Here is a 27,620-nt window from a genome sequence, read left to right as displayed (position 1 = left end):
GCTGATTTATTGCATTTTTAAAAACTATGTAGTTTATGAAACACCCTCTATTTGCATCAAGTCTTTCTTAATAAGTAATGCTTGACAACTCAATGCTCTTACTCTTTTTATTCAGGGATCTTAGCCTCCAATGGACATCAGTGGAGAGAGCAAAGACGATTTGCGTTGTCCACGCTAAAATATTTTGGAGTTGGAAAGAAGACTTTGGAAAATGCCATAACGGAAGAGAGCAGACATCTGAATGAAAACGTCACAGAGAAGAATGGTAACTGGGAAAGCCAGTCAGAAATTCTATTCCTGGGTGTATGAAAATGGCTTTGTAACAGAAAACACAGGACAGTTTTATATATAAGTGGAGGCTTTATAGTCCAAGCACTCATCTGACCTGTTAGTCTCTGAATGGTCCAAACATTTCCTCCTGGTGAGGAAGGAATGCCAGGTTTTTCTCAATTGTTGTGGGGCCCATTTAGAAAATTACTCTGTACTTTAGTACATTTTATTTTCATTTTAGGATTTAGGTCAAACCTAACAAATAGTTTTCTTACATTGAGATCCGTTTCAGTAACAAGCTGGACTAGTTTTATAACACAGAGGGACCAGAGAAGAAAAGGGCAGAGCAGACTTAGGAGGCTTCACTCCTTCAGTGCAGGAAGTGAGAAACATCACATCTTCTACAACTCTGTGCTGGCCAGTGTGCTGGGCTGGTGACATCACTTCAAGAGAGGCCCACCGAATCAACGAGTTCAACTCAAAAAGACAGGCAGGCTCAATTATGGGATGTACTCCTGACAAGCTGGAGGTTATAGCGAAGGGGAGAATGAACACAAACCTTAATAAGACATAATGAACAATGGTGGACATCCTCAACTCTGAGTCACACCAACACTGAGGACCTTCAGCCAACAAATTATTCAGCATTAGTGGGTCAAGAAACACTAATGGGGGGTCTTTTAAAACAACAGCAATACGCCTGCCATAACACCTCACTAGGAAGTTTTTCGTTCATTTTCATTTCTTTTCCTTTTTGTCATTCTGGTATATGTTTGAGAGGAGGTTGTTACTTCTTATATTATAGTAATATTTATTTATTTTCTGAGCTTCTGAAAAAAAATCTAACACATTTCTCTCTGGGCATAAGTAAAGATCTATCTATCTATCTATCTATCTATCTATCTATCTATCTATCTATCTATCTATCTATCTATCTATCTATCTATCTATCTATCTATCTATCTATCATATAGTGCCTTTCATATCTATCTATCTATCTATCTATCTATCTATCTATCTATCTATCTATCTATCTATCTATCTATCTATCTATCTATCTATCTATCTATCTATTATATAGTGCCTTTCAGATCTATCTATCTATCTATCTATCTATCTATCTATCTATCTATCTATCTATCTATCTATCTATCTATCTATCTATCTATCTATCTATCTATTATATAGTGCCTTCTATCTATCTATCTATCTATCTATCTATCTATCTATCTATCTATCTATCTATCTATCTATCTATCTATCTATCTATCTATCTATCTATCTATCTATTATATAGTGCCTTTCAGATCTATCTATCTATCTATCTATCTATCTATCTATCTATCTATCTATCTATCTATCTATCTATCTATCTATCTATCTATCTATCTATCTATCTATTATATAGTGCCTTTCACTATAGTTAACTTGATTTACAATCCCTTTTCCAGGTAATCCATTTGACCCCCAGTATCTCCTGCACAATGCCATCTCCAACATTATCTGCTCTTTAGTTTTCGGCCACCGATTTGAGTACACAGATGGCAGATTCCAGGAGTTGCTGCGCCTGCTTGAAGAGTTGTTGCGTCTACAAGGAAGCGCATCTGGACGGGTAGCGTATCATCTTTTGAATTTTGAGTTTTAAATCCTGACCTCTTTCAGTAAGAGTGACAAATTTTTAAAGTCCAACCAGGATTTTTTTTTTTTTTGTGAACAAATTTAATACTTGACTTGTTGAATGAAATCCATTTTTTTCTGAGAGTAGTCTGCAAACTGTGTGAAACCTTTAGGTTCCTTTTAAGAAAAGCAAGCCAAGTAACAGTGTGTATGAATATCAATACAATAGGTGATTGGTGATTTCACTGTACATTTTTTCATAACACAGACATGGATTCATTTAATTGTAATTCAGAAGAAGACCTGCTAAGTTGTAGCAGCCCCCTAGTGATGGTAGGTAATACATGACCAGGGGCCTAAGGAGAAGTCCTAAAAACACAACATCAACCAAACGCAAGTCAAGTATAGAAGCTTCCTCTGTCTCCTTGACCTTTAGCAACATTGGCGTCTGCTTCTGTTTTATGTAAATCAGTCATATTGTGATATTCAGTAAGATCAAATTTCATTGTTTTTATCTAGAGAGGTGCTATATTTATCTTCTTCTATAATACACTACCGTGGCTGTCCGTTTGTCTATCCAGGATTTTAAATCACTTGTAGCTCACAAACCGTTTGACCTGTTGACCTGAAATTTGGTCCACTTATACTACGTGACCTCTACTGTCCACTTTCGGGGTGATGATTTTTATTTTTATTTTATTGTAGAAACCTGCTGTGTGGCGCATGCGTATGGCTAAATCATTTTTTAGGCAGATTGAAGACTTAAGTGCTGGCTTAAGTGAAAAATGAAGGAAAACGTACTAAGTAATTGCAGCACAAACACTGACTTAATCAGTCTTAGCAAGAAACAATGCAGACGGAAGAAGAGAAGAAGCGGACCGCTAGGGTGGAGACAAGAAGAGCTGCTCAGGACACAGCAAGCACATCAGCCTCTGAGCAAATGAATGGTAAACGTACAGAGAAAGAGGATGAAAACTATAAATACTCGAGTCAAGTGTATTCACTGCATGTTATTGTGCAGTCCGCCGTTACTGGTATAATATAATATAATATAATATAATATAATATAATATAATATAATATAATATAATATAATATAATATAATCCTCTTTAATAAAACCCCTGTGTGCGTCCAGTGTCCATGTGTGTGTGTCTTCTGTTGAAGTGCGCATGTGCGGAGCACGGTGCGATGCTTCAAAGGCTGCCTGACGCGTCACACAAGACAGAGAGGGCGGGACCTATAAAATATCGCACGGCCGATCCAATCGGATTTCGGTAAATGAGGTAAGACCTAAAACATAAAACATGAAAAATCCAATCGGGTACTGAGACATGGAGACCATCTTCCCCATTGTTGTGCAAGTGTTCACTCTGAGGATGTCAGATTTGCGATTAAGAAGTTTGGCTCGGTAAAGTGTAAAGTGTCAGTCGTTGAATGGGTTTTCTTAAATATACGAATTTTCATGATATTACAATACAATGACTTTTAAAAGTAGATTTATTTTCGCGCACATTAAATCAGTTGCTAGGGAGAATCTGCTGATTGCCCACTGTTGTGACAGAAAATTAAACGCATATTACGGACAGCAAAGCCAGTATTACTGTCAGAGAAAATTACAGGCATTTTTACTGAAAAAACTTAATGAGGTTTAAAGGTCCCTTGCCATTTAATATAGACTGTTCCTACTAATGTTTATGGACTACTGTTCTAGCGCCCGTTATTGTAACGGGCTTAATGTCTAGTATAATATAATATATGATTTTTTAAAAATCTTTTTACAATGTTTGAATTCCATGCATACCTTCATTGTGTAGGTACAGTATAATAAAGGGATTCTATTCCATATAATACACTCCATGGCCAAAAAAAAAAAAACAAAAAAAAACTCCCCAGCTGGACTTAAGTAAGCCCATTCACAGAAGGTGGCACCTCATTCTGGACTGACGCTCATGAGAGATGGAGCTCCAAACCAGCTGTCAACCGTTGGCTGTTTTTTGTTTTGGAGCTGCACCATTGTTCAACTTTTTTCTTTGAAATCCTTTGTTATTTTTAAACGGGATGACCCTACTGGCACCCCAACATTCCTCGAGACCTATCGCTGTACCTCGCATGACCACAATATGTTTATATCTTATATATAAACATCTACACGTGGAAGTGTGTGTGTGTTTGTGTGTCTGGCCCAGAAGTGTGAGGCTACAGCATGAAGCTCAAAGAAAGCGAGTCTGTCGCCAAAGTGAAGCCGCCGCCGCTACTAATACACAAGTGAGGGGCGCACATCAGCAAAACGAAACCTCTGAGGAGAGAGAAACTCACTTAGCTGCCAATAGACAATGGAGTTGAGCAGGTCGGCAAAACGAAACCACAGAGGAAAGAGAACCTTGCTTAGCCGCTAATGCACAACCGATGCGATTGACTGATTGACTGAAGTGCCAGAATCCATGGTTTCTAGGAGCCCGGGCTTTTTACAGCATGGGCTTCCACAGCTAGTACAGTTTATTTATCGATGTTCTCGTTAGCTTTAGCAGGTCTAATAACATTGTTGCCGTTTGCTTTTATTCTGGTGGGACTGCAGGAGGCGGAGCAGGGGGTGTGGCCTGAATGTTTTCAAGGCATTTCTGACTGCTTGGAGTTTTTGTAGTTGGTTCTGATAACTGGCTGCCCAGCTCTCAAGCCCTTCTCATGAGAACAACGGGGGCTTTCAACCTGTTATGTGACTGTACACCTGTGTGACATGAGGGGAAAAGCCAGCGGATACAACTGTAACTGGTATATATATATAAAATCCAACATCTGTCTGTCTGTCTGTCTGTCTGCCTGTCTGCCTTTCACGAGAGAAGTACTTAACGGATTTCAACACTCTGGTTGATTTTGCGACTTCTATCACCATGCTAAGCATCATAGTTCGCTTGTGATACCGATTTGTTTGCACGAATCAAAGAGAAAGAGGCAGTGGGCTGAGGGGAGTGGGGGTGAGGCCATCCTGACTCACATGCCAGCCTCGGTTCATGTTCCTTACCTCCGCTTAGCTAGCAAACGAGAGAACTGCTTAACAGATTTAGGTTTTTTTCTATAATTTTTTTGAACATTCCGGTTGATTTTGCAACTTCTCTCATTGTGGCATAGTTCGCTTGTGGTACCGATTTATTTGCACAAATCCGACAGAGAGGGGAGGGCATAGCGGACAGGGCCCTGTGTGATTGCCAGAGATTTTGCGGATACGTGCTTTTCTCCCCATGCGGGGGACGCTCTCCTGTCAGAGCTGAACACAATCAGATACAGTGCCAATGTTTGACATTGGAGCGTACCTACAGTCATATGAAAATGTTTGTGACCCCCTCTCAGCCTGCATAATAATTGACTCTCCTTTCAACTACAAAGATAACAGTGGTATGTCTTTCATTTCTTAGGAACACCTGAGTACTGCGGTGTTTTCCGAACAAAGATTTTTAGTGATGCAGTATTTAGTTGTATGAAATTAAATCAAATGTGAAAAACTGGCTGTGCACAAATGTGGTTTCCCTTGTCATTGTGCTGATTTGAATGCCTGTCACTGCTCAATCCTGATTGGTTGATGAGCTCGTTAAGCCTTGAACTTCATAGACAGGTGTGTCCAATCATGAGATATAAAGGGATTTAAGGTGGTCAATTACAAGTTGGGCTTCCTTCCCTTTGACTCTCCTCTGAAGAGTCACAACATGGGATCTCAAAACAACTCTCGAAAGATCTGAAAACAAAGATTGTTGAGTCTCCTGGTTTAGGGGAAGGCTACAAAAAGCCATCTCAGAGGTTTAAACTGTCAGCTTCTGTAACTGTAAGGAATGGAATCAGGAAATGGAAGGCCACAGGCACAGTTGCTGTTAAACCAGCAGGTCTGGCAGGCCAAGAAAAATACAGGAGCGGCATATGAGCAGGATTGTGAGAATGGTGACAGACAACCCACAGATCACCTCCAAAGACCTGCAAGAACATCTCGCTGCAGATGGTGTATCTGTACATCGTTTTACAATTCAGCACAATTTGCACAAAGAACGTCTGTATGGCAGGGTGATGAGAAAGAAGTCCTTTCTGCACTCACGCCACAAACAGAGTCGCTTGTTGTATGCCAATGCTCATTTAGACAAGCCAGATTCATTTTGGAACAAAGTGCTTTGGACTGATGAGACACAAATGGAGTTATTTGGTCAGAACAAAAAGCGCTTTGAATGGCGGTAGAAGCACACCACATTCCGAGAAAAACACCTGCTACCTCCTGTCACATTTGGTGGAGGTTCCATCATGCTTTGAAGTGGGCTGTGTGGCTAGTTCAAGGACTGGGGCCCTTGTTAAAGTCGAGGGTCAGATGAATTCAACTCAACAAATTCTTCAGGATAATGTTCAGGCATCGGTCACAAAGTTGAAGTTACACAGGGGTTGGATATTCCAACAAGACAATGACCCAAAACACAGTTGGAACTCTATAAAGGAATTCATGCAGAAGGGAGAAGTACAATGTTCTGGAATGGCCGTCACAGTCCCCTGACTTGAATATCATCGAAAATCTATAGGATGATTTGAAGCAGGCTGTCTATCAAATTGAACTGAACTGGAGAGATTTGGTATGAAGAATGGTGAATAATACCTCCATCCAGAATCAGACACTCATCAGAGGCTATAGGAGGACAGCATCTAGAGGCTGTTAGATTTGAAAAGGAGGCTCAGCTAAGTATTGATGTCATATCTCCATTGGGGTGCCCACATTTATGCACCTGTCTAATTTTGTGATGATGCATACTGCATATTTTCTGTTAATCCAATAAACGTAATGTCACTGCTGAAATCCTACTGTGTCCATAAGGCATGTCAATAGGAAGTTGCTACTTTGAAAGCTCAGCCGATGAGAAACAAAAATCCAAAGAATTAAGAGGGGTTCCCAAAATTTTTTCATATGACTGTACCTTCTGTTTGCCCAGAATTATATATATATTAGTATATATAGACATATATATATATATTTTTAATGATTTTTAAAGTTTATCCTGTTTCACTACTGCGTGGGCAGAGCTGTGGGGTACAGCTAGTATTTCACATTATTATTGTGAGAGCATATACCTGGTTTTAGACTCCATACAGAAAATGTGAATATACAGTACATGCCTGTCTGGTGCCTTTCTTCAATCTGCAATGTATTTTGAGAACATATCGAGAAATACTGAATATCACATTTTGGGTCAAAATAATAGCAATATTAATATAAGTCCATATCACTCAGCCCCCCACAGATAATCTTAATACATAATTCGCCAGTTTCCTCACTCACTGTCTCACTCAATCATGTCCGTCCGAAGCCAAATGCGCAGTCGCCTTCTGCGCAGCTGCCCGAAAAACCTTACGAGACTGACATCGCGGCAGGCGGCGTATTTACGGCCGTGAAAATTCAAAGAGAAAGGAGACTTCGACCGACATCCAACCCCAACATCGCGGGAGGCGTCGGATTTATGGCCGCAAAAATTCAAAGAGAAAGGCGACTTCAATTAAAGCTCTAGAGGCCTGAAAGGCGATTTCGACTACAGCTCAAGGCCTAATTACGCATTCATTCAATACACCTATATCAGGTTTGTGGTGCTTATACTTGTTATATATTATACTATTCCACTCGTGCCCATTTCATCTTATGTTGTTGAAACAGGCTCTTTGTCTAGTGTTTAATAATATGCATGAATGTGAAATTACTCTTTCTTTTGAAAGTAACCATTGCAACCAAATTAGAGTTCAAAATGTGTAAACAATTGCTGAAAACTGAAAATTCAGGGCTCATCTGCTGATACACTGAGTCGAGGGTTGGCGCTGCCACCTTTTACCTCTGCAATAAGACTTTAGTGCATCTGTTTGTTAATTTACTGTTGCGTAACAAGATGCTGACAAAGTCTTCTTTTGGCAGTCATGACACTTTTATAACCTCAGCAGGTTAGTGGGTTCTTCATCTCTGTGCAGTGTGGCATATAATGACTTATTAATATGAAGGACTCACAGGTCTTATACTAAATATGTCATATCAAGAGAGGTGCGTCACAGTCAAGCCACCTCAGACCACTTTAGAGGGAGGTTTTGTTAGTGGGTCACATTTGTAACACTAGAGGGCGTTGTCGCTCCTCTAACCCAACAGACAGACGTCCAGGACACCAGGTAAAAGCACCAAGAATTATTCTTTTAATTAGTTCTTCCGTAGATAATGCCTTTAAAGCACCACAGCCACAATACACAAGCAAGTAATATAATAAATACGATAATTATTCTCTCCTCCACACCTCACAGCAAGCTCTGTCAACTCCCTCCCAACTCCGGGTCGCTTGCTGGGTCTCCACCAGTCCTTTATTTAGTTCTTGACCTGGAAGTGTTCCTGCTCTTCTTCCCAAGTGACTTTGCCAGCACTTCCGCGTCAGATGAATAATCCATCCATCCATCCATTATCCAACCCACTATATCCTAACTACAGGGTCACGGGGGTCCGCTGTAGCCAATCCCAGCCAACACAGGGCTCAAGGCAAGAATCAAACCCCGGGCAGGGCACCAGCCCACCACAGAGATGGAGAATCTCAAGTCTTCAATCAGCCCGGAAGTACTGAGGAGCTTCCATCTTCATAACTTACAAGCACTTCTGGGCTGCAAGGGAAGCATGACTCCCCAGGTCCTTTCATAGCTCCTCACGGCACCTGATAGGGCTTAGAAACCAGACTCCAAGTCCCAGCATGCCCTGTGGGAATCCGGGGCACTGCTACACTCCAGGCGAGCTGCCATCTAGTGTTTTGGGGGAGGCAGTGTCCTGAAAAAGCTGCCTTCCCCCATCCTTCCACTTCAGGGGCGTCCCAACCGTCTGCCACACATTGCAGAGATGAAGAAACACTTTACTGAGGTTTCCCAAGTGAGACCCAAAGACGTGTATGGTAAGGTCTTGGTGCCAAAAGAGATCCTGCTCTGCTGGGCCCTTGAGCAAGGCCCTTAACCTGTAATTGCTCCAGGGGGGCGCTGTACAATGGCTGACCCTGCGCTCTGACCCCAAGGGGTATGCGAAAAAAAACTAACAAACACTGTTGTAAGTCGCTCTGGATAAGAGCGTCTGCTAAATGATGTAAATGTAAATGTAAATGTAAATGAACAGTAGATGCAATTTTGCAGTACCTAAACTAAAGTGTTACCGCCTCTCCTTTCGATTTGCCTCCACACCCGAAGAACACCGAGTTGATCGGTGAGGTCACTTCCAGTCCCATCAACTTGGACCCACCTCTTCCTTTCAAATCAGACTTAAATAAGCCACCACCAAGATGGCGGGCAGTCTCTACAAAGACTGGAGTCTGAGAAGACATCTGTTTTTAATAGTGTTCGTTAGATATTTTCAAACGTTTTTGTCAGAAACCTTCACTTATATGGGGGTCACCATTGGTGCCCCAGTCTTTTATAGTTACTGTAGTTTGTATCTTTTGTCTTACACTGTGTGTTATCGTGATATTTCCCTCTACTTACCCTTTACCTACCTTCTTTAAGTGTAAGTGTATTCACCAAGTTCGTTACCAAGTTGGTCTCGTCTTGCACACACATACATAAATATACGCTTACACACACAGACCCTAACATTCCTTATGAATGACGTATACACAGCACGTTATTCTGTAGCACTTTAACCCACACAAGTGTCGTATGAATAACACGAGCACAGTCTGCTTTCCATAGTACTCCAAGAGGGTTACTTGACATAGGCACGAAAGACATGCGATATCTTAGCTATATCTCAGACCTAAATATTACCTTTGGTCTCCAAGAATATATTCAGACATACAAAGGCTCAACATCCCTGGCTATAAGCCATTTATCAACCAGTGAATGTTTTACTTTAACGCACTGTTCGGTTTTGGACAAAGCTCTTCGTCCGCAGTTCAATAAACCTTGCAGATCAAATCATATGGCACTTCCACACTGCCCCAGGTTTCTCAAAGAAATCTACCTTATTACTTCAATCACTCTAAATATGAAGACAAAAAATAGAAAGTTAAAAGAAATGTGGTATTTATCAAAGAGCAATAATACCAGTAGAGAAAAGAATACCTGAAAATGTGGATAGCAAAGTCTGGATATGTATAGTCTTTAGAAAACGCTTACGAAAAGTCAAAGATGTCAAGGATGAATGTCCCAGGCGGTTTGTGATCGAGCACTCGGAAGTTGTTCATGAGATGCTTTGCTGGCGATCAGATGGAAACGGCCACACGTTGCTGGCGCCCTCTTCTGACGTTGCTCTTCTGTCGTCGTTGTTTCCTCTCCTTCAGATGAAGCATACCTTATATATAAACGTCTACGTGTGGAAGTGTGTGGGTCTGTCTGTCTGTCCGGCCTGGAAGTGAGACATGGAGTCAGGGTAAAGTCTCCACCTCTGATGAAACAGAAAACTCACTTAGGCGCTAACTACACAAGCGATGCGAGCACATCGGCAAAACGAAACCTCAGAAGAAAGAGAAAGTCGCTTAGCCGTTAATACATAAGTGATGTGAACTCGTCGGCAAAACGAATCCTCCTAGGAGAGAGACGCCCAGAGTAGTTCCTTTCAATTACCTGACATCTCTACATTTCAATTTTTCTTCTGTCGATTTCAATAGTTTCTAGGAGCCTGGGCTTTTTATACCATGGGCTTACATAGCTAGTCTACTCTCTCTATATAAAATCCTAAGCCTAAAAGTGCAAAGATTTTAAGTCACGTTTTTTGTCACGGTTTAAATCTAACATATATTAATGTTTGGTATCATTCTTTTCAGAATTTATCGAACTTTAATTTTAAGATTTTCAGATTCTTATTCCATTTTTAAATTATTAAACTAAAATTTCAAGAAAGTCGTGGTTTTTAATATCAAGAGACACGTAATTTTTATTTTTCATTGAGTAAACTATCTTTCATAGGAGCAAACTATTAAAAAAAATATCTATTCACAACATCAATGCTTGTATTTTGGTGATTTAGTTAGCTGAAGGTTGAGTGACAAATGACCCATTGCATACCACTTTAAATGACTTTTAAATGAGTCATTTTTTAAAAAAAGTTTTTTAATCTATAAGAATGTCAGTTAAATCGAATGGATCGTTTATTTATAAATACCCATCGAGCATAGTGGACCTCAGTTTAACAGGAATACTCCAATCGGTAAGAGAGTACCGTAAATACCCGCATATAGGACGCATTTTTTTTCTTAAGAAGTAGGCCTAAAAACCCAGGTGCGTCTTATACATGGATACTTTTATTACAAAAATTATAAATCTATATATATAATTCACCGAGCCCCGCCCACCAACAATTCACTACGCACGACACGACAGAGCCCCACCCGCCAAATCTAACCCTCCTCCTGCCACACACGCAAACTGTTTTACACGCTGCATACAAACGTGACAAACTTTGATGGCTTGCCCGCCTGCCCGCCCGCCTGACTGTTACCAGCATTCACCACAATGTACTGGAGTGTTAAACTATCGCAGCTGATACCTCACAAACTGTCCTTACCGTATTCCCCGGATATCCCTGACCCCATCAGATTTAAATTTGCCTTTTACTTTTACACACAGACAATTTCCTGTTAGATTGGCATTTGCAATGACAATTACATAACACGGTAAGTCACAGGGACAAACTTCTTTGATGGTACTTTCGGCTTTTCTCCATTTTCTGATTACGCATTCTGTCGGACCAAATTGCCGCTCAGCTGCCCGGTTCCCGTGTTCTTACGCATACGTGATCACCTCCAGTTTAAACTTTGCAGTACAGCTCTGTCGTGTTGTCTTTGCCATGTTGACTGGGTAATAATGAATAGCTATCTTTAAAACTACGTAATGGGATATTGGAATTTATGATCGTGTGCGCATGTGTCAGTGCCTCTCCTTCGCCTTCGATGGCTGTGTGACGGGGACAGAGAGGAGTGGTTTGAATCCAATTTGAATTTCAAGGTTTGTTTTCAAGCGACAGTCGGTTAGCAGTGCTGCAATTGTAGCTACCGGGGTATGTCTCAGTCCGCACGCGATTAGCCGTTGCCCCCGCACTGGCATTTCACACCATTTCAAATTAAAGTATTTTTCAGGTGTAGCGTCGCTAATACTGTATCGATTTTGGAGAATGACACGGCGTTTGAAAGCTCATTTTACTATTCATGCACCTGTATGCCTTATTGTAACGTTTGGAAATTGTTTTATTTTGAATATTCATGTCACCGATATGTCATTTTCGCTGTCTAGTATGTTTCTCGCCCTTTGTTGTTGTTCAGAGATACTCCAGCCTAACACAAACGCATGTATACAATCACTGGCGCTGGCGGCAGCAGCTTTTAATTAGTACCCCGGTAACTCAAAATCAGGATGCGTCCTATAAACAGGTACACAGGTTTTTCCATGGTTTTTAGGGTCAAAAATCCACTGCGTCCTATACATGGTATCATCCTATATGCAGGTATTTACGGTAAATATTTTATTCTCATTTCATGATTTTTACTCCGTTAAATAATAATTAATTTTTATTTTACATATTTATAGAAAATTTGTGAATTTGAGACCAAAAAATAATAATTATTCTTTTTTACATTTACAGATTTTACTAATAGTCTGGCTGTAACTGGGGGTTGGGCTCCCTAGTTTAGAATAAAATTCTACGGGGTTCACAGCACAGGATTTTTAGATATTCTCAAATCAAATCAAATCAAAATCAAAATCCTTATTGTCATTGTAGCAATGAGACTTTGTACAACGAAATTTAGGTGCAATTTTCCAATGCAAAAATAAAATAAAAACAAAACACAATTGAAGATGCGAGTTCCAAAATCTGCCTATTACACCTTTTGGTAAAATTTAGTGAACACATGATTGTGACTTTTCATGCAGTTGGTCATGTGCCGAAAATACGTTTGAGCTTCAAAACCTGCTAATTGCAACAGTGTAGCGCTATAGTTTTAAAGATTTAGTTTCAAAATCTGCTTACGGACCCAGATTTCTCCAAAATTTATCTTTTGTACTTAGCTGATTTTGGAACTGAGCTCTTCAATTGCTCAAGTTAAAACTAAAATTATCCATTCATACATACGTTATATTGCACTTGTCCCATAGCCAATGTTGACTTACTGTAGGGCTGTATTGTAAACATGAAGGTGCTCTCGGTCAGACTGACCACTTAGCAGCATTCAGCATGGTGATGGCTGAAGGACAGAAACTGTTTCTCAGTCTATTTGTCTTAGTCTTTATGGATCTGAAACGTCTGCCTCAAGGCCGGAGTTCAAACAATGCATGTCCTGGCATTCTGATTGGCTGGCTGTCAATAGGATGGATGAATTTGCTCAGACTCTTTAACCTATTTGAGTATGCCCATTTTTTTTTCAAGCAATATAATTTCTAATGATTCAATAATCTCCTGTCTCGCGCTGTACTTGCCAGTCCCACGGCATCTCCTTCTGCTCACAGGTGGTAAAGTAATCGGGTACAGCTTGAACCATAGCATGTCTTCCTTTCCCAATCTGTAAACCAGTTTAATCCTGATGCCCACAGTCGAGGATGTCATCAATACAACTTGAGGCGTCTCCTGAATCCCTGCTCACTTCAAGCAGATGGTACTGATATTTGTACAAGTCAGGAACACAGATTGCCATTGATGTTAACTGTCCACACTAGTGATGTGTATTTAAGTTCATTTGTTGATTTGTCTTGAGAAAAATATAATGAAAATATCGACCAAAATTTACAGATTTTGTACACCACAACACACTGCATACTCGACATACAGTATATTATTACCCAGAGTGTCTTGCGTCTTCATTGGCAGCAGTCAACCGTAACTCTGATTTCACAAACCAAGCCGTTCTCTCTTGTGCTTTTTTGAAAGCAACCAGACACAGTGTGACATGCACCCTGTCACTGCACTCAGACTCCTGAAATTCGTGGGACTTACGTGCCTAGAGCACCCGCGAAATGTGAAAAACCGCGAATTTTGGATGTGGTCCAAAAAATGCCTATAAATGCCTATTTTTATAGTTTAAACCCTAAATATGCCCCCAAAGCACTTTGATTTCATTTTAAACTCAGCTTAATACATCCATCCATCCATTATCCAACCTGCTATATCCCATCTACAGGGTCACGGGGGTCTGCTGGAGCCAATCCCAGCCAACACAGGGCACAAGGCAGAAAACAAACCCCGGGCAGAGCGCCAGCCCACCGCAGGGCACACACACACCAAGCACACACTAGGGACAATTTAGAATCGCCAACGCACCTAACCTGCATGTCTTTGGACTGTGGGAGGAAACCGGAGTAGCCGGAGGAAACCCACGCAGACACTGGGAGAACATGCAAACTCCACTCAGGGAGGACCCAGGTAGCAAACCCGGGTCTCCTAACTGCGAAGCAGCATCGCTACCCACTGCACCACCGTGCCGCCCAGCTTAATGCATTACCATAAAAAAAAAATAGAATGTAATGGTAAACCCGTATACCACACAGTGCTGTATTGCTATGTCTCCCGCAGTGCTAGAATGTAAAATACTCTTGAACCGCTATATGTACTGGAATTCATGCGAGCGTATTTTCTTTGGTATGCGCTGTCATTTTCTTTGGTATAAGTAAGATAAATACATAATAATTTAATTTAATAACAATACAGTAAAATGTACATGCACTCATCAATAATGAATGATATTGATTGAAGATGATGATGATGATGATGATGAATTAGCTGTGCAGTACAATGAAGGTATGTAATGAAGATAATGACTGCACAGCAAAGCAGAGGATTTACAGGTCCTCGAGTGTCTACTGCGACATAACTTTTTAGTTCCCAGAGCAAATCCAGCAATTCAACCTTCTCCTGGAATGTCTTAAACTTCTTCTGGTGCTTCGGTTCATTGCCAGAAGCCTTAGAAGGTGCAGGGCGTTTGGGCAACATCTTAGGGCTTTAAGAAAAACAAAACGAAAAACACGAGAACACTCAGCGAAACACTCGAGAGAGCTACACACGGTAAACTGTTATGATGTGGGAATGCTGGGCAGCCAATCAGCAGCAAGGAGAAATGAACAACGCTCTCAGATACAGGTGGAGTGGTGGCTCTGAGGCTAGAGATCTGCACTGGCAATCGGAAAGGTTGCCGGTTCGAATCCCATAAATGCCAATAGGGACTCTGCTCTGTTGGGCCCTTAAGCAAGGCCCTTAACCTGCAATTGCTGAGCGTTTGAGTAGTGAGAAAAGTGCTATATAAATGCAAAGAATTATTATTAATTATTAGACTGGTTACTTTCACCATCCCAAGCTGCGTTTTCCTCTATGATTGCTTTGTATTCTCTCCACAGTACACTATTGCCACAGAAGAAAACTTTAAAAAATTCATTCATTCACTCATTTTCCAACCCAATGAATCCGAACACAGGGTCACGGGGGTCTGCCGGAGCCAATTCCAGCCAACACAGGGCACAAGGCAGGAACCAATCCCGGGCAGGGTGCCAACCCACCGCAGGACACACACAAACACACCCGGGCCAATTTAGAATCGCCAATCCACCTAACCTGCATGTCTTTGGACTGTGGGAGGAAACTGGAGCGCCCGGAGAAAACCCACGCAGACACGGGGAGAACATGCAAACTCCACGCAGGGAGGACCCGGGAATCGAACCCAGGTCTCCTAACTGCGAGGCAGCAGCACTACCACTACGCCACCACTTAAAAAAATTGCAGAGGATATTTGCTGTTTTCTGCTAACAACTATTAGTTAGGTTCTAAGGAAAAATCCGTGAACGACTGAGGCCGCGAACTCTGAACCGCGATTTCGTGGGGGTCAACTGTATTTGCACAGACGTCTTAGACTGCTCTCCTTGTGTTGACTCCAGGACAGATAATGTTTGGATTTCCCCTTAATCTCCTAGAAATGTTTCTTTATTTGTCACTTTCAAACAGTTCATAAAAAAAAATGTGTTTATTTATTTATTTATGTGCAAGAAATAATCTTAAGTTGAATTCATAAGCACTAATTTGGATGTTTTTTTTTTTTATCTGATTGTTCGTTATTAAGGCCTACAACGTCTTCCCCAAACTTATGAAACTTCTGCCTGGAGGACACAAGACTCTGTTTTCAAACTGGGCAAAGGTCAAAGCGTTTGTTAGAGTGGAGATAGAGCAGCACAAAAAACACAGGAATCTTTCTGAGCCTCGAGATTATATTGACTGCTACCTGGAAGAAATGGAAAAGGTAAATATTACAGTGGGTTGTCTGTTTCTGATGCATTTCACCTTCTTATGCTCTGTAATAAGTATGTTTATTAAAGATTGATGTGCCACAGGTTAGGGTGATAAAGGATAAAGATGGAAACGCACTCACAAGAGAGGAGGGTGTGTCAAAAAGATGGAAAGAATACTTTGAGAGGCTGATGAATGAAGAGAATGAGAGAGAGAGAAGGTTAGATGATGTGGAGATAGCGAATCAGGAAGTGCAGTGGATTAGCAAGGAGGAAGTAACAACAGCTATGAAGAGGATGAAGAACAGAGAGGCTGTTGGTCCAGATGACATACCTGTGGAAGCATGGAGGTGTTTAGGAGAGATGGCAGTGGAGTTTCTAACCAGATTGTTGAATGGAATTTTGGAAAGTGAGAGGATGCCTGAGGAGTTGAGAAGAAGTGTGCTGGTGCACATATTTAAGAATAAGGGGGATGTGCAGGACTGCAGTAACTACAGGGGGATAAAATTGATGAGCCATAGCATGAAGTTATGGGAAAGAGTAGTGGAAGCTCAGTTAAGGGGGGGGGGGGGTGATGATTAGTGAGCAGCAGAATGGTTTCATGCCAAGAAAGAGCACCACAGATGTGATGTTTGCTCTGAGGGTGTTGATGGAGAAGTTTAGAGAAGGCCAGAAGGAGTTGCATTGCGTCTTTGTGGACTTGGAGAAAGCATATGACAGGGTGACTGAGAGTTGTGGTATTGTATGAGGAAGTCGGGAGTGGCAGAGAAGTATGTAAGAGTTGTACGGGATATGTACGAGGGGAGTGTGACAGTGGTGAGGTCTGCGGTAGGAGTGACAGAGGTGGGATTACATCAGGGATCGGATCTGAGCCCTTTCTTATTTGCAATGGTGATGGGCAGGTTGACAGACGAGATTAGACAGAAGTCCCCGTGGACTGTGATGTTTGCTGATGACATTGTGATCTGTAGAGATAGTAGGGAGCAGGTTGAGGAGACCCTGGAGAGGTGGAGATCTGCTGTAGAGAAAGACAGGAATGAATGTCAGTAGGACCAAGACAGAATACATGTGTGTAAATGAGAGGGAGGTCAGTGGAATGGTGAGGATGCAGGGAGTAGAGTTGGCGAAGGTGAATGAGTTTAAATACTTGGGATCAACAGTACAGAGTAACGGGGATTGTGGAAGAGAGGTGAAGAAGAGAGTGCAGACAGAGTGGAATGGGCGGAGAAGAGTGTCAGGAGTGATTTGTGACAGACGGGTATCAGCAAGAGTGAAAGGGAAGGTAGTGAGACCAGCTATGGTATATGGGCTGGAGACGGTGGCACTGACCAGAAAGCAGGAGACAGAGCTGGAAGTGGCAGAGTTAAAGATGCTAAGACTTGCATTGGGTGTGACGAGGATAGACAGGATTAGAAATGATAACATTAGAGGGTCAACTCAAGTTGGACGGTTGGGAGACAAAGTCAGAGAGGCGAGATTGCATTGGTTTGGACATGTGCAGAGGAGAGATGCTGGGTATATTGGGAGAAGGAGGCTAAGGATAGAGCTGCCAGGGAAAAGTAAAAGAGGAAGGCCAAAGAGAAGGTTTATGGATACCCCCTCAGGGTTAGCCATTGCACAGCACCACCTGGAGCAAATGCAGGTTAAGGGCTTTGCTCAAGGAATGGAGTCAACACATCACAGTTGTCAGATGTTCTTTATAATTGGTACTGGTCCTTTTCTCCCTGTTTAGTGTCCAACCTCTCCTACAACTCATCATACGCCTTTTCTTTAGCCTTCACCACCTCTCTCTTCACCTTGCGCCTTATCTCCATGTACTCTTGTCTACTTTCTACATCTCTCTGACTGTCCCACTTCTTCTCTGCCATCCTCTTCCTCTGTATACTCTCCTGTATTTCCTCATTCCTCCACCAGGTTTCCTTTTCCTCCTTCCTCTTTCCAGATGTCACGCCAAGCACCCTTCTTGTTGTCATCCTTACTACATCTGCTGTAGTTTCTCAACTGTCTCGTAACTCTTCACTGCCACCCAGTGCCTGTCTCACCTCCTCCCTAAACTCAACCTTGCAGTCTTCCTTTTTTCAACTTCCACCATTTGATCCTTGGCTCAGCCCTCACTCTCTTCCTCTTCTCCAACGCCATTGTATAGACCAGCATCCTATGCTCCTTAACTACACTTTCCCCTACCACCACTTTGCAGTCTTCAGTTTCCTTCATATTGACTCTTCTGCATAGGATGTCATCTACCTGTGTGCATCTTCCTCCGCTCTTGTACGTCACCCTATGTTCCTCCCTCTTCTTAAAATACGTATTCACCATAATCATGTCGATTCTTTTAGTAAAATCCACTACCCTCTGACCTTCTTCATTCCTCTCCTTGACACCATACCTCCCCATCACCTCCTCGTTTCCACTGTTTCCTTCATCAACATGCCCATTGAAATCCGCTCCAATCACCACTTTCTGTCCCTTGGGTACACTGTTCATCACTTCATCCAGCTCACTCCAAAAATCTTCTTTCTCACCCATTACACACCCAACTTGCGGTGCATATGCACTAACAACATTCATCATCACACCTTCAATTTCCAGCTTCATAATCATCACTCTGCCTGACACTCTTTTCACGCCCTAAACACTCTTGACATGCTGTTCCTTCAGAATAACTCCTACTCCATTTCTCCTCCCATCCACACCATGATAGAACAATTTGAATCTACCTCTGATCCACCTGGCCTTACTCCCCTTCCATTTAGTCTCTTGCACACACAATATATCAACCTTCCTTCTCTCCATCATATCTGCTAACTCTCTCCCCTTACCAGGCCAACATTCAAAGTTCCTACCCTCAGTTCCACTCTCTTTACCTTCCTCCTCTCCTCCTGCCTCCGGACACGTCTCCCCCATCTTCTTCTCCTTCTTCTTCTTCAGCCAGCAGTAGCCCAATTTCTTCCAGCACCCTGTTAGCTAACAGTACTGGTGGCGATCCAGTATGGAAATTTGTATTGTTGTCCTCATATTGATTTGGCAAAGTATTATACCGGATGCCCTTCCTGATGTAATCCTCCTCATTTATCCGGGTTTGGGATCGGCACGAAAAAACACACTGGTTGTACATCCAATGTGGCTGGGTTATAAGGTGAAATAAAGAACAAAACTAAAAAAAAATCAAAGATGACGCCAAGATTCCTTGCATTAGAAGAAATTCTGTTGAGATCTCCGTCAAGAGTGACTGAGAAGAAGTTGTGTTTCAGTGCCAATTTCCAGGAGTTCTGCTCCATCCAGCTTTTAATTTCACTGAGGAAAGTTCTGAGTTTAGAATGCCTTGATGAAATGCAACCAAAATCCAACTGGACCGTTGCATTTGGGTGCTAAAATAAAGAAGTCTGACGACTGTGATGTGTTGACTCCATTCCTTGAGCAAGGCCCTTAACCTGCAATTGCTCCAGGGGGGCGCTATACAATGGCTGACCCTGAAGGGGTATGCAAAAACGAATAAATTTCTAATACAAGAAATTGTATAGGGTTAAATAAAGAACAAAAACAAATCAAAGATGACACCAAGATTCCTTGCATTAGAAGAAGGTCTGTTGAGATCTCGGTCAAGAGTGACTGAGGACGGAGCTCGTGCTCTTAAGTTGCTCTTTAGTGGTAATTTACAGTTTTGTAGTTTAATCTGAAAGAGTTCTGCTCCATTCAACATTTCATTTCACTGAGGTGAGCCGAGAAAGACCTGACGACATGCAATTTCAAATGAGCTTGGGTGCTAAAATGAAGAACATCTGACGACTGTGATGTTGTAGCTGCGTTTTCCCGAACTTTCCAAAGTTCAGCAGCTCAAACTAAAAAACAATGTGATTCAACAAAGGCCTGACGCGCAGAAATGATTCCACAGACAAAATATCTTCGTTTTTTAAATGTTTAGTTAAGTTTCCAAAGTAAAACTGTTCACACAAAAAAGAAAAATTAAAATAGCAAAAAAAAGAAAAATTTATAATAAGAAAAATTCAGTTCTAAGCTTAATCTTGTTACATCTTAAATGTTTACTAATCACTTATACTTTCTGAACCATTTCAAAATGGTCAGAAAACTGTATGCTTATCCCCGCTCCCAGAGTCTTTCAAGTCCCTGTTTACTGGGACATGTTCTAAACACAACAGGAGTTTATTATCACACTGTTTCTCAGTTATAGCAAGAAGGTTCTATCTCTTACTAACTTATAGGGGGAAAGACTATACCATTGACTATGACTATCCATATTACTAACCGAAGGTTATGGACGCAGGGCGCATTGAAGCGCACGCGCACTGCAACGAGCCCGCCCATAGCTAACGACACAGCCACAGAAAACACAGAAACGAGACCAGATGGATAATAACAATAAACGAACAAAAACGAGCCCATAGCTAACGACACAGCCACAGAAATAACACAAACGAGACCAGATGGATTCAGCGCCCCGCCCCAGAGTCAAACCCGAGTTACTACGGAATCCCCAAAGGTCCACACTACACAGCATATTTGAATCACATTACAGGAATTCATTATTAACAGTACAGCTACAGAAGACAGACTCTGTATTAAACGTAAGTGCAATTATAATTCCTAACCGTAAACGACAACGCGGCGGCTTCCCAGAGTCAGTAGGTGGCGCCCAAACAACATGGATAAAAACAATGAACGAAGGCGCCCACACAAAGAGACTGCTTTAGTTCAAATGGGATTATTGAATTAAATGGAAACTTTACCATGCCTACGACCTGTGAACTATACCTGAGGTAAAGCGTGCATGCCAGGTTGTACAGCCGCCCGGACGCGACCGGCCACACCACCGCATATACGACGACACAGCCATAAAAAAACAAAAACGAGACTGCATGAAGAAAAGCAATAACAGAAGTACGTTGAAATGAACTGTCCCAGGACGCACCCACCCTCCATGATATTTCATCACACACTGGCTTCCCCCCTGGGAATGGCCCATACTGTTTACACGTGTGTTGACAAATATTGCATCGGATTGGAACAGTGCACCCTGAGCCAAATCACCACCGCAAAGGTGCCTAAATGTACGTGTTACATCTGGATGACGCAGTATATCAACCACAGAGCTAATAATGAGAAACGTAGCTGAAGTCATAAACAATCACCCATTAGCACACTCTATGAAAATGCTACATGAGGTTGAAAGAGAGGCCAATACAAATGCAGAGGCGGACGGTGTGGCACCAACTACAATTGCCGTAGTGCTAATAAAGGACAAATAACAGGATCCAAGACGATACAATGTTCCCATCGTTAATGAAGTGGCAATTGTGATTCAAAGTGATGTTGAGCCTCCGTTTCACCGCGATATTGTCATGCATTTGGAAACAAGGCGCCTACAACTCGCGTCTGAAACACCACAACAACATGAGTCACAGCTCCAAAAAGCAACCGCTTTAGTACAAATATGTTTATTTAATTAAATGACATTTCCCAGGATGCACCCATCCTCCATGAGTTGATTGCCATTCTTGGATTTGCGATTCTTTCGAGAATCGCGGGCTTGCTGGTAGAAATTATATTCTATTCAAATTAAGCAAACATTAATATGAGTTTAACTCAAAACTTTAACTTTCTAAGATTGGCTCTTACAGATGTGTTGACTCCATTCCTTTGGGAGCAGCTTGTAAATGAAGAAGGGGTGAAACGAGAATGGAAATAACCCTGCAGTTACTATACTGTTGAGTTTATTTTTGTGATGCTCTTCACATTGCATCAAACATTTATTGCTCATTACTACTAATTGGAAAAATTTGGTTTCTTTGTTTTCTCAGTTTACATTTTAGTTTCCAGAGCTTGTTGTCAGCAGTTCTGTAAAGCTTGCTGCAGTGTCGTTACAAATCACCATGTACTGCCTGTGTTGACTGAAATTATGTAGTAGGCAGCTAAGATGAAAGTAGCACTAAATGTATGTGACTAACAAGTAGATGGCAGGACGCCTTATTAGAACGTTGTTCTGTCTTTTGGCTTTCAGTGTAAAGATGAGTCGGCGGGATTCAACGAGGAAAATTTGTGCTGCTGCACAATGGATCTGTTTGGGGCTGGAACGGAAACGACTGCCACCACTTTACGCTGGGCTCTTCTCTACATGGCGAAATACCCCCACATACAGCGTAAGTGTTTTGACCAATTCTGCTAAAATATGGTGATAACATCTTGCCCGAAGAAGTGCCTAAGTTGCATCGAAAGCTCACATATTGTAATCTTTTTAGTTAGCCAATAAAAGGGGTCAATTTGCTTGACTTCTCATTGCCTCCATAATGGCTAACACAGTGCAACACACTAATGCTACTAAAATATGTTAAAAAGCGTTTTTTGTCTTAAAAGAAATAGTCTACTGTCGTTGTTGTTTAAGGAGATGTCTCAAATAAGGACAAAATTCATTTACATACATAAATAGAATTCTCGGGATGTACCACTAAAGTGACACTTGCATGAGCGACTCAACAACAACAACATTTATTTCTATAGCACATTTTCATGCAAACAGTGTAGCTCAAAGTGCTTTACATGATGAAGAAAGATCCATCCATCCATCCATCCATCCATCCATCCTCTTCCGCTTATCCGAGGTCGGGTCGCGGGGGCAGCAGCTTGAGCAGAGATGCCCAGACTTCCCTCTCCCCGGCCACTTCTTCTAGCTCTTCCGGGGGAATCCCAAGGCGTTCCCAGGCCAGCCGGGAGACATAGTCCCTCCAGCGTGTCCTGGGTCTTCCCCTGGGCCCCCTCCCGGTTAGACGTGCCCGGAACACCTCACCAGGGAGGCGTCCAGGAGGCATCCTGATCAGATGCCCGAGCCACCTCATCTGACTCCTCTCGATGTGGAGGAGCAGCGGCTCTACTCTGAGCCCCTCCTGGATGACTGAGCTTCTCACCATATCTTTAAGGGAGAGCCCAGACACCCTGCGGAGAAAACTCATTTCAGCCGCTTGTATTCGCAATCTCGTTCTTTCGGTCACTACCCATAGCTCATGACCATAGGTGAGGGTAGGTACATAGATCGACTGGTAAATTGAGAGCTTTGCCTTGCGGCTCAGCTCCTTTTTCACCACGACAGACCGATGCAGAGCCCGCATCACTGCGGATGCCTCACCGATCCACCAGTCAATCTCACGCTCCATTCTTCCCTCACTCATGAACAAGACCCCGAGATACTTGAACTCCTCCACTTGGGGCAGGATCTCGCTACCAACCCTGAGAGGGCACTCCACCCTGAGGACCATGATCTCGGATTTGGAGGTGCTGATTCTCATCCCAGCCGCTTCACACTCGGCTGCGAACCGATCCAGAGAGAGCTGTAGATCACGGCCTGATGAAGCAAACAGGACAACATCATCTGCAAAAAGCAGTGACCCAATCCTGAGCCCACCAAACCGGACCCCCTCAACACCCTGGCTGCGCCTAGAAATTCTGTCCATAAAAGTTATGAAATGAAGAAAGATAAAAAAAAGACAAAATAAATAAGAATTAAAATTAGGGAACACTAATTAACATAGAATAAAAGTAAGGTCCGATGGCCAGGGAGGACAGAAAAAAACAAAAAAAAACTCCAGACGGCAGGAGAAAAAAAATAAAATCTCCAGGGGTTCCAAGGCCACGAGACCACCCAGCCAGCCCCCTCTAGGCATTCTACCTAACATCAATGACCTCAATCAGTCCTCATGGTATTCAGGGTTCACATGGAAGAACTTGATGGTGACGGTTATGTGGACTTCTGGCCTTTAATCCATCAATGGAGGAACATCACAGTACTTTGATCAGGTGGTGGTGGTGCAGATCGCCACCACAGAAAACCAGAAAAAGAACAGAAGAGAAAGTAGGGGTTAGTACAGATTGTAGAGCCATGAAAAAAAATGATAATTCAATGCATATACAGAATATCAGGGTTAAACTAAGATGAAGCTCTGAGAAAGCCATGTTAAAGTAATGAGTTTTCAGCAGTGTTTTAAAGTGCTCCATCGTATTAGCCAGCTATTCCAGATTTTAGGTGCATAACAGCAGAAGGCCGCCCGCCTAACCACTTCTTTTAAGTTTAGTTCTTGGAATTCTAAGCAGACCCTCATTTGAAGATCTAAGGTTACGATTTGGAGTGTAAGGTGACAGACAGTACAATATATAGGATGGGGCAAGTTATTGAAGGCTTTGTAAACCATAAGCAGTATTTTAAAGTCAATTCTAAATGGCACAGGTAACCAGTGTAGTGACGCTAAGACTGGTGTGATGTGCTCGGATATTCTTTTCCTAGTTAAGATTCTAACAGCTGCATTCTGCACTAGTTGCAGTTGATTGATGTCTTTTTATTGGGTAGTCCTGAGAGGAGTGCATTACAGTAATTTAGCCGACTGAAAACAAAAGTGTGAACTAATATCTCAGCATCTTGCAATGTTATAAGAGGTCTAACTTTTGCTATATTTCTTAAGTGAAAAAATGCTGTCCTAGTAATCTGATTGATATGTGATTTAAAATTCAGGTCAGAGTCAATAGTTATCCCTAAATTCTTTACCTCCGTCTTGACTTTTAATCTTAATGCGTCAAGTTTATTTCTAATAACCTCATTATATCCATTATTGCCAATCGCTAAAATTTCTGTTTTCTCTTTATTTAGTTTGAGAAAATTACTATTCATCCATTCAGAAACACAAGTGAGACATTGTGTCAGTGAATCAAGAGAGTCGGGGTCATCAGGTGCTATTGGTAAATACAGCTGTGTGTCATCAGCATAGCTGTGGTAGCTCACATGATACCCCGAGATAATCTGACCTAACGGAAGCATGTAAATTGAAAAGAGTAGCGGACCCAGGATAGAGCCTTGTGGAACACCATATAGAATATCATGTGTCATAGAAGTATAATTACCACAACTAACAAAGAATTTTCTACCTGCCAGGTAGGATTCAAACCAATTTAAGACCCTGCCAGAGAGGCCCACCCACTGACTAAGGCGATTTTTAAGAATATCGTGAGATAGATAGATAGATAGATAGATAGATAGATAGATAGATAGATAGATAGATAGATAGATAGATAGATAGATAGATAGATAGATAGATAGATAGATAGATAGATAGATAGATAGATAGATAGATAGATAGATAGATAGATAGATAGATAGATAGATAGATAGATACTTTATTAATCCCAAGGGGAATTCACAATCAATTGTACAGCACTCAGATCTAAGAGGATGAGAACAGTTAAATGGTCTCTGTCTGCATTTACCCGCAAATCATTGACTACTTTAACAAGTGCAGTTTCTGTTCTGTAATTTGTTCTGAAACCCTAGGACTCTGGGATGTTGAGGACGTTGATTCCAGAAGCAGTAACTAGTGGGAGGCCACCACACGAAACGGCTTAGGCACATCAGTCCATTGCCTAAAAAATGACTAACCAAAACCAGCTGCCTGTCCACCCGGCCTTGCCATGTAAATAACACACAAGCAAGATCTGCTAGGATCAGAGCAGCAGTTCATAATCCACATCTCCTTAAAATTCAGAAACTTGTTTGTTGCAGTCAGTTTTCTTTCTAGAGATGGGATGTGTGACTCCTAGGCTTCACAGTTTGTATCTCTTTAATGAAGGGCACTGTATTGGAGCAGAATATGGAAGCTTTACCACCACGTGAGGGATGACGTTCAAAGCTTTGTAAGTTTTAATGAAGCACCAGGCGCATGCTATGACGAGAGACAACTGATTGTATCTTATACAAAGAAGATAACTGAATTTGAAGTCCAGAAGTGTGCAACCTGTTACCTGACAGTAAAAATAAATACTATGGTGGGGCTAAGGATCTGCGCTGGTATCCTGAACGCTGCCGGTTCAAATCCCCATTACTGCCAAAAGAGATCCTACTCTGCTAGACCCTTGAGCAAGATACCATAGGCGATAGGTTATGGTGAGGGAGGGCACAAAACAAAAATTTAAAAAGTTACTTGAACGCAATTCTTTAAATACTCGATATCAGGAAATGTGTTATTCTAAGCAAAGTGACATTTGAAATAAAACACTTTTTTATTTTTTTAGAGTAAAATGTACTGTATATACTCACGTATAAGTAGGGTCTTAAAACCCGAAAAACCGATCATAAAATCAGACCCTGACTTATACGCCCGTTCAAAAACGCGACACTTATTTTTATTTTTTTTTTTTTACATCTTCTTGCCTCCTCCAATCTCACACCAGTTTCTCAGACACATCGAATTGTGTTGCAATTTCTTTCACCACTTCAACGGCTCACGTGAACTGACTGAACTTTGAGGCAAGATTGCTTTTCTCCTGTACAACTATACGTTGCATTCTCAGGAGTGTGCTTGCACGGCTTGGTCATATTACAACCGGAGTGCTGAACTGACAACGTGGTACACAAATAGAACTATAACAATCGTAATAAACAAACAAAAAAACAGCGGACAATTAATGGATTAAATAAAAAGGCTGCTTCCGTTGGCGAAGCAACGAAAAAGGAAGACCTTATATGGCGTTCGTTTATAAAACAGCGGAGAGGCTGTGTGAAGTCAGCTTCACAAAAAAACAGATCCTTAACAAATTGTTATTGGTATATTTTCCCTCAATTTAAAAAGGTTTTCTTTTCTTCTTAATAAAAATTTAAAAGCAGTACTTCGCCGGTGCGAAGCGCGGGGATTTCAGCGACTGACGCATACAGATATATTCATGAGTGCAGGTACTATGGAAACAGAGCACCGTGTAAACCTAAAGTTTAAATTAAGTTCATAGACCTACAAAAGGTTGCCATTGATTTGAGGCAAGATTGCTTTTCTCCTGTACAACTATAAGTTGCATTCTTAACAGTAAGCTTGCACAGCTTGGTCATATTCCAACCGGAGTGCTGAACTGACAACGTGGTATACAAACAGAACAATCGTAAAAACAGCGGAGACGCTGTGTGAAGTCAGCTTCACAAAAAAACAGATCCTTAACAAATTGTTATTGGTATATTTTCACTCAATTTAAAAAGCTTTTCTTCTTAATAAAAATTTAAAAGCAGTACTTCGCCGCTGCAAAGCACGGGGATGTATATAGATAGATAGATAAATAGATAGATAGATAGATAGATAGATAGATAGATAGATAGATAGATAGATAGATAGATAGATAGATAGATAGATAGATAGATAGATAGATAGATAGATAGATAGATAGATAGATAGATAGATAGATAGATAGATAGATAGATGTGAAAGGTACTATATAATAGATAGATAGATAGATAGATAGATAGATAGATAGATAGATAGATAGATAGATAGATAGATAGATAGATAGATAGATAGATAGATAGATAGATAGATAGATGTGTATGTATGTAGATATGTGTATATATATATGTAGATATGTAAATATGTATATGTATATATGTGTCTGTATGTGTATATATATGTTGATATATGTATATATATGTGGATGTGTATATGTATGTATATATATGTATATGTAGATATGTGTATATGTAGATATGTA

At 41.4% G+C, this 27,620-nt stretch overlaps 1 protein-coding gene across 2 annotated transcripts in view; it reads left to right on the top strand.

The window, feature by feature from the left end:
* The window catches only part of LOC114658756 (cytochrome P450 2J4-like), a 74,561-nt gene that overhangs the window by 26,020 nt on the left and 20,921 nt on the right, over positions 1–27,620 (top strand). For both annotated transcript variants that reach the window (XM_028810802.2, XM_051932736.1), the window contains 4 exons: positions 116–265; positions 1,722–1,882; positions 15,941–16,117; positions 22,120–22,258. In XM_028810802.2, the coding sequence (XP_028666635.1) occupies positions 116–265; positions 1,722–1,882; positions 15,941–16,117; positions 22,120–22,258 (627 nt within the window). The remainder of the gene's footprint in view (positions 1–115; positions 266–1,721; positions 1,883–15,940; positions 16,118–22,119; positions 22,259–27,620) is intronic.

Source organism: Erpetoichthys calabaricus, chromosome 10 (assembly GCF_900747795.2).
Source record: "Erpetoichthys calabaricus chromosome 10, fErpCal1.3, whole genome shotgun sequence".
NCBI classification, from domain to species: domain Eukaryota; kingdom Metazoa; phylum Chordata; class Cladistia; order Polypteriformes; family Polypteridae; genus Erpetoichthys; species Erpetoichthys calabaricus.
This window is presented reverse-complemented; position numbering and strand designations above follow the sequence as displayed.